General features: G+C 44.5%; 1 protein-coding gene across 2 annotated transcripts; it reads right to left on the bottom strand.

Moving 5' to 3' along the window:
- Positions 1-261: 261 nt before the first annotated feature.
- Positions 262-8,450, bottom strand: C7H17orf100 (chromosome 7 C17orf100 homolog). Of its 2 annotated transcripts, none has more exons than XM_057776491.1 (2): positions 7,607-8,450; positions 262-5,670 (listed from the first exon to the last, which is right to left on the bottom strand). In XM_057776491.1, exon 1 carries the CDS (start codon positions 8,300-8,302, stop codon positions 7,907-7,909), a length of 396 nt encoding a protein of 131 aa, XP_057632474.1. In that variant the 5' UTR covers positions 8,303-8,450; the 3' UTR covers positions 262-5,670; positions 7,607-7,906. The 2 variants fall into 2 exon arrangements, with proteins under 2 accessions (XP_057632474.1, XP_057632475.1); XM_057776492.1 differs by having other exon boundaries at positions 262-5,667.
- Between the last annotated feature and the right edge of the window lie 124 nt (positions 8,451-8,574).

Here is an 8,574-nt window from a genome sequence, read left to right as displayed (position 1 = left end):
AACTCTAAGGATGGATGCACTTGTGCCAGGGTCCGTGTGGAAGTCAGAGGACGGCTTTCCTGTTCCGCTCCTACCATGGGTCCTGGTGGTGGGACCACAACCTATCAGGCTTACTCATCTTTTACCTGCTGAGCCACCTCACCAGTCTTGTTTAATTAAAAAAAAAAATTCTCTCTCCTCTCTCTCTCCTCTCTCTCTCTCTCTCTCTCTCTCTCTCTCTCTCTCTCTCTCTCTCTCTCTCTCTCTCTGTGTATGTGCAAGTGCCCAAGGGGGCAGGGAAAGGGTGACAGACCCCATGATGCCAGAGTTACAAGCCATTGAGAGTACCCAACCTGGGTGCTCGGAACTAAATTGGGGTCCTCTGTAAGAGCAGTAGGTGTCCTTAATCACTCTGTCTACATCTGAGCCATCTCTCCAGCTCCCTTGTTTTTAAAAATACTATGACCCACTAAATTGATTTCTCCAGTCTTTAATAGTTTTGACTTGAAGGTTAAAAATCACTGGGGCAGTATTCCTGGTAGGTCAGTTTATGACGACAGAAACACGGCTGCCAATCATGAAATGAAACCAAAGAAGGAAATCAGGCAACATAAAGGCACACAGTGGGAGATGAGAAACTGGCTCCTGTTTATAAAAAGAGAGCTGGGTTGTGGCGCATGCCTTTAATCCCAGCACTTCAGAGGTAGAGATAGGTGGATCTCTAAGTTTGAGGCTAACCTAGTCTACAGAGCAAGTTCCAGGACAACCAGAACTACACAGAGAATTCCTGTCTCGGAAAACAAACAAACAAAACCGTACAACAACACAAACACAAAACTCATAACCACCATCAACAACAACAACAAAAAAAACAAACCAAGATTAAAGAGGTGGGGGGGAGAGTTAAAATTCAAAGAGGGAAGTGTTCCCTAAACTTTAAGAATATGCGTGTAGGGGCTGGAGAGATGGCTCAGTGGCTGAGTGGTGTTCTTACATGGGACATTTTGGTTCCCAGCATTCATATCAGGGATATCATATCATTCATATTCACAACCACCTGAAACTCCGGCTCCACGAATCCCACTCTCTTTTCTGGCCTCCATGGGCATCAGTACACACACAGCATACAGTTCCATAAACATATATATACATAAATAAAAGTTTTTATTTTTTAAAAAGAATATGTATATAATGCAAATAAAATCTGAACTAAAATATTTAGTATTCATAAACAAGCTAAAATATTTAGTATTGATAAACAAATCACTAAGAAAAACTGAAAAGAATGAGCAAAGGCTATGAACAGGCAATTCAGACAGGAAGGGAGGGAGGGGATCTGTGTGCTCAGTAGCAGACAGGAGAGCAGAGACTGGACCTACTAAAGCTGAGACATTCAGAGGACCCCTGTAGAGTTGAAACTCAAACTTCTGAGAACAAATGATCAGCTATGTTTAATAAAATGGGTTCTTCAAATAGAAAATTTAAATTCAAAATTTTCTACATTTCATTAAATTATATTCAGCTGCCGCTAAGGGAATGGCACTGCAACTGCCAGGGTTCAGTGTGGCTGGTTACAGGGACTTCACAGGAAGCCTAAGGAGGCACTGTGAGGGCCCCAGGCAGGAAGCGTCCCTGGTCCTCTAGAGAGAATGCATCTTACAGCGCCCCCTTGTGGCAGAATAGCAAAAACCACAGGTAAAGAAGAAATTTGCCGGGATTTGCAGCCAAGAGTAAACTCTCAACAGGTACAACTGATAGTATTAATAACTAGCATTTATATTTAAATTCTCATACCCTCCTAATCTTTTTCTACTTATAACAATGTAACCATTTCTCACAGGAAAAATGTTATTATCATCTTCTCTCAGAGACACAACGAACCAGGCAAGGCGGCACATACATGTAATCCCAGCACTCAGATGGTGGAAACAGAATACCAAGGTTCAAGGTCTGCTTGGGCTACAAAGTGCCATTCTGTTTTGAAAATGAAAGAGAGAGCAGGTCAATATAGCCATTGTGTCCATCTCAGAGACTGGTGTGCTCCATCCCTGGGCTATGATACCCTAACCATTTGTTCACAATCCCACCTGAATTTTCTGCTACCTAGAAATGAAATGGTAACATTAAACTTCAGCAAAATCTGTATTTAATAAGAAAGAGGATTCCAGGCAGAATGGAGTAACAGGCTTCCCTCTGGCCTGGAATAGCTGAAGAAATGAACAACCCGAGTACTGATCATCGCACGTCTAAGGAAATTGCTCGAGGGTAGGAAACTCCAGCTCACCTGCACTGAGAACAGGGATTGTTCTCCCAAGCCAGAGAAGAAAATCTCCTAAATTGGGGATATACAGAGACACAGAAAGTTTTTGCCTCAGAGAACATTAATCATTCATCAAATCAAGAACTCACAAAACAGCTTAAAAGTAGATACAAACAACAACAGCTTGCTAATAACTTTCAAATGACTAGACTAAAGTTCAAGAATTGTAAGAATAGGAAAACTATAGAACACTCAATAAAATTAAAATTTACTATGCCTGGCATACAAATAAAAATAACCAGACATGAAAAGTGACAACCACAAACTATAACTCATAATGAGGAGAAAAATCTATCAATAGACACGGTCCCAGAGACTATACAGATGACAGAACTAAATGAGGACATGTAAAAAACAAAACTGTATATATCTGAGTAACGACAGGGCAGGCCAAACATGCCAAGAACATAAAAAAAGGAATGTGTAGAGAAATTTATTTATGTTTGGAAGATAATTTAAAAGACCCACATTGAACTATTAGAGATAAAAACTGTAAATGAAATTTTAAAAAAATATTTAAATATCACACTGGATGGCATTTATGATAGAGAGGATGTTGCCGGAAAAAAGAGTAGGATAAACAGGAGAACAAATGCAATACCAAGTATCCAGTGAAATGTGGAGAGAAAAAACTGAGCATTGATGAGGTATGGGTCAGCTTCACACTGCTTATTTGACCTGCGATTTATGTCCACAGAGAGGCTGAAAAGAACATTTGAAGGAATAATGACCTCCCCCTCCAATTTCTAAATATTCTGAAGACCATGAAGCCAAAGTTTCAAAGGGTACAAACAACCCCAAATACAAGACATGGGAAATAAAGTATACCACGGTGTATCATAAAGTGCTCCACCACCAATACAGAGCACACCACATCTGACAGAGGCCGTGGGAAGCCTTTGCATAGAGGAACAGACAAGGCTAAAGCTGCGTAACTGTGGTTGGCATTGTTGGAAGCAATGCAAATCAGGAGAGTGAAGCAATGTCCTGAATGTTCTCAAAGAGGAAAAAAAAAGAATTACTAACCTGCAAAAATGTGTTTCCCATGTTCTACTCCACAGCATCTATGAGAGAAAAGGCCCTGAGCAGTGCTGTCTGGCAGCCTGGTCAATGTTATGCTAAAGACGAAGAAACAAAGTTGCTGCTGAGAACCCCAGAGGACCACTGGTCACCTGAAAGAGACCGTCATGCTCCGAAACATAAAAAAACCCTAGACTGGCTCACTGAGTATCAGTTCCAGCCTTTTCCCTTTCTTCTACCACCGCTCAGGCTAGAAAGATAATTGTCGTCCCAGGCTCCCTTGCAGCTAAAGAAAACAGGTATGATTCAGCTGGGGTCCCGGTAAAGGTTTCTCTTCCCAGCTAACAGGACACAACACTGGTAGGAAGAACAATTATCCTTCTGCTGTGCTTTCCATCTGAGATGAACACAGGCAGGAGTGCTGCAGACATGCAAGCATCTTATAACCTTGAGGTGTGTGAAAATGGCCCCCATAGGCTCACAGGGAGAGGCACAATTAGGAGGTGTGGCTTTGCTGGAGTAGGTGTGGCATTGTTGAAAAAAGTGTGTCACTGGGGATGGGCTTTGAGGTCACAGAAGCTCAAAACAGGCCTACTGGCTCACAGTCTCTTCCTGCTGCCTGGAGAGCCCCTGTAAGAGTTGCTGTGGGCATGGTGTCTCTTCACAGCAATGAACCCTAACCAAGACAAGGTAACAAGCAAGCATGCAGAGCTAATGTACTGTACACCTCAGGGGGTAAAACAGATAACAGGCTGATCTCAGGCTTTCCTGGATGACACTGGGTGACTTACTAAGGGAGAGAGAAACGGCTCCTATTTTTGACACTTTGGGACAAGTTTTCTGTTTTTCAGTCATGCAGTTCTAACCACTGATTACTGGGGTGGTAAGGGCTCAGGCAGGGGAAGCAGAGGTAAAGGCTATTTAACACAGTAGAGGCTGGGTCAAACATTCAGGGCTCAGATACCTATACTTGTCATTCTAGGCTGGGAGCAACAGAAAGAATGGGGGAACAGGAATTCTGGAAAGTCTAGATGAAGATGTGAGGAAAACACCTTGTTAACTGGATTCCTGGTTCTTCCTGTGGCCTGAGTAGTTCAGGAGAAGAGGAAGCTGTTAATGCCAACCTTTTAAAATTTTTAATTAAATATATTGTATATGTGTGAGAAGGGTGAGGGGAGGCATATGTGTGGAGGTCAGAGGACAACTTTGGGAGTTTGTTCTCTCCTCCTACCATGTAAGTCCCTGGAATCAAACTCAGGTATCAGGCTTGGTGGCATGGTGGCAGGCACCTTTATGCTCCAAGCCATCTTACTGGGCTTGCCTTTCCTTTATCTTCTTATTTTTTGAGCTGGGATCTTGCTTCATAGCTTTGACTAGTCTGATAATTACTATATATCCCCGGCTGGCCTGGAACTCATGGTAATCCTCCTGCATCAGCCTCTCCTAGTCCTGGGATTATGGGTGTGCACCAAAACAGCCAGTCATTTCTTTTGAATACAATAGACAGTAGATATTGTAAACCACCCTCAGGTAATATATAAAAAGGAAGATTATGAGAATAAGAAGTGACCTCTTTCCAAGAATTTGCATTTATTTAGTTTTTTAAACTAACCTGACTGGTACAACTGAAGGCAAGTTGTATACAACTATTACCTAGTATAATAAACCCAATTTTTAGATTGTGCCATTAAAGGCTTTCTTTCTTTTTTTTGCTTTTTCGAGACAGGGTTTCTCTGTGGCTTTGGAGCCTGTCCTGGAACTAGCTCTTGTAGACCAGGCTGGTCTCGAACTCCCAGAGATCCGTCTGCCTCTGCCTCCCGAGTGCTGGGATTAAAGGCGTGCGCCACCACCGCCCGGCTTTAAAGGCTTTCTTGACTGCAAATGGAGACTACTGCTCTTCGTTCATTATTGTTGCACTTATTGCCTTTAACGTTGTATGACATGCGCCAGGTATAGCAGCACTTCTCCCTGTAGAGAACAATGTGAAGACGACACACAGCATGGCTAAGGTTAACACGCATTTACAAAGTACAACAGGTACATTAACAATTACCTTCAACACACAGTGTCATTTTGAAGTTGTGGAATGTATAATATAGTATTATGGCAAATACGGACTTATCTATTACTTCTTTGGCACCTTCTTGCTCTATGCATCTCTCTTTCCATTCCAGCTTTGAAACATGAATAAGTGGAATGTGGAGGAAGAAACCTAGATAAAAATTTCTTTTAAGAGACGGACAACAGAGAGTCTACCAGGATCCTGTGCCTTTCCTGAAGCATCAGTGATCTAGATAGAAGTCAGGTGTCTGGCTTTTCCAGGTCACATTCAGCCAGTCTTCCAGATACTACTAAAAGAGGAAACAGAAGCAAGAATCTTTGTTAATGGAGAAAAGTCTGGAAGGACAAACACATTTCTGACATTATTTCCAGGCTAGAAATGAAAGACGATACAGTAATAAATGTTTCTTTCTTTCTTTCTTTTTTTTTTTTTTTTTGATTTTTCGAGACAGGGTTTCTTCGAAGCTTTTTTGGTTCCTGTCCTGGAACTAGCTCTTGTAGACCAGGCTGGCCTCGAACTCACAGAGATCCGCCTGCCTCTGCCTCCCAAGTGCTGGGATTAAAGGCGTGTGCCACCACCGCCCGACTAAATGTTTCTTGATAAACCTTTGATTTAGTTTGTTACATTAGATACATATCACTTTTGTAATAAGGAGCACTGCTAAAGAGAAGCAACTCTGTTCATTTGTATTTAGGGCACAGCTGGGCATGTTAAAAAGAATTAGTAAGCTGGAAGAGCCTGACATTCCAAAGGCTCTTTGTTAACAGCAGTTTGATGAGGTAGAGAGGTATCAGGGCAGCCTTGGGGTAGTGGTGGTTACAGCATCTATAACAGTTAAGACAGTTCTTCTAACCTAAGCCCCCATTCTAGGGGATAACCCAATGCACCCCTGGGATTAAAAAAGTGCCTGAAGTAGCAAGTACTCTTAACTCACAAGGAGTCCTGCTTAATCAGGGTCGTTTGCAGTCTTCTGTTCTAGGGGTAAATAGCACATACATTAGTGAAGAGATGTGGAGGGCTCCCTACAGAGCAGCACATCCTCTTCCTCTGCGAGCTCTTGCTCTGTTCCTCACCAGAAGGTACTATTGCCACACTTCCATTACTGTTTTTCAGGCTTCCCACAATCCTGCTAGGCAGAAGTGAGGAGTTTGCTCAGTGGACCAAGCTCTAGCAAAGTTACTAGAACCTTCAATGTTTCTCAACTTCGTCACTACTGATTTTCTCAGCACAAAGATGCTTTGTGGTACAGCGCAGGGTGTTAGCAGCATCCCGGGCTTCTAGGCACGTACGCTAGCACTAGCACCTTCCATGCTGCCTCCAAACACACATGCCTTTGTCAACTCTCTCAGGAGACAATCTCACTCCCAACTAGGGTACTGCCACATCAGCGATGAAAAGATGGCTTCAAAATGTAAACTGCACTTTACTCCCTTGCGTCATTTTTTTTTTTGATGATCTCAGAATAAAATTCAAACTCTTTACTGTGATTTCCAAGAAACTGTATGAACGGGCATCTTCCCCCCCCCCTTTTTTTTTAGACTACACTCTCATATACTAACTGGTCTCTGTTCCACAAACATCTTCCGTTTGCTCCCACTGGCCTTTTAGGCTGGCTTTTCCTTCTGTCTAAAATGCAGTCTCTCTGAGCCCACACAATCGCAGATCAAAGGTCACACAATTAGCAAGGCTTTCACTCACCATATTGTCTAAAGAACCTCCCCGTTCTCTACCACAACACATCTTTCCTTCCTGGGAGCACAAGAGAACACTGTCTTACTTCCTGCCTTGTTTCTGCCTCGTCCTGAGAGGAAGATCTTAGTCTTTTCCACTGTTAAGGCTGATATGCTGACTGGTACCTCGTACACAGTAGATACTCAGTAACAATCTGCCAACCTCACCCTCAGGTCAGGTGTCAACAGCTTCCTCTTCACTTTCCCTTCCAAGATTTTTTTTTAATTAAGTAGTTTGCCTTTTTTTTTCTAACACCCCTGACCTATTTTAAAGTGTAGGTGTAGTACTGTGTATAAAAACTTAACGTACGAAAGCTTATTATGAAATACAAATAAAGGCCAATTAGTAATTCATGAAAGACAATTCTTTGCCCTGTAGGTTTCATGCACTATGTAATCAAGCCAGTGGTCATGAATTCATTGCCAGTTTGGTCCCTCTTCGCAAATTTCAAGTGGTCAAGGCATTCTAGAGGGACCTAAGACTACAAAACTTACCTGGTGCAGAGACTCAAAGAGCCTCTACGTCCACCGGCCGGGTATATACAGCACCGCAAGTCTGAAACCCTTCTTTGCTGGCTTCAAGTTAAATAGTACTCTGGGTTAATAGCAGGGTGGTCTAAGGTGCTGCAAAGTCAATACATGTTGGCAGCGCCCCGAAACCACAGCCTGTTTCTTACATTGATTTATGGGTTGATTCCATGAAACCAAAGATGCTTGGCTCTCCTGGAAGCTGGCTGGCAGACAACTGGAAGCCCTTCGGTCCTGGCTAAGGGCCAGGGCCCTTGGGCACCACTTTCATCGGGCCAATTTGGCACTCTGGCGAGCAGCTTTCTTGTCCCGCCTGGCTGGGCTCTCTACACGGTGCACAGTCGTCTCCACCCGCAGAGATGACGATGCCCTGACGTGGCTGGAGGACGTTTCCGTGCACTGCGAGGAGGTTTCCACGTGCTGGGAGGACACCTCGAGGAATCCGGGGAGTCGCTTCGTGGAGGGGGTGAGGGAGGGCCCCTCTCGGTGGCGCAGAGACGTCTCCACCTGCCGGGAAGACGTTCGAACCTGCCGGGAGGAAGTCTCCACGCGGTGGGATGATGTTTCCTCGCGGTGGGACGACGTCTCCACGAGGACAGTCTCCTTGTGGCGGGTGCTTTCCACTCGCGGGGCGGAGGACTTGCCCCTAAGGGGCGAGGCCATCCTGCCGGTACACCCAGGTCAGGAGAGACAAAGAGGCCTAAGGCTCAGGCTCTGCATCACGTCACACAGGGAAAGGTGACGTCAGGGTGCTGTGCTACGTCAGCGTAGGCCGAAGGACACGTAAGCCGCGAGAGCCTCCACCACGCCCCGCTCGATAACTGCGCGCGCAGCCGGTCCGGGCTCCAAGATAGGCGGAGCCTCTCGTCTCAGAATGAGGCTGTCCCCGCCTCCGTGTTCCACCCTGCCCCGCGACCGGAAATAAGCGTTGTGGC

This window comes from Chionomys nivalis, chromosome 7 (assembly GCF_950005125.1).
Source record: "Chionomys nivalis chromosome 7, mChiNiv1.1, whole genome shotgun sequence".
Taxonomy (NCBI): Eukaryota; Metazoa; Chordata; class Mammalia; order Rodentia; family Cricetidae; genus Chionomys; species Chionomys nivalis.
This window is presented reverse-complemented; position numbering and strand designations above follow the sequence as displayed.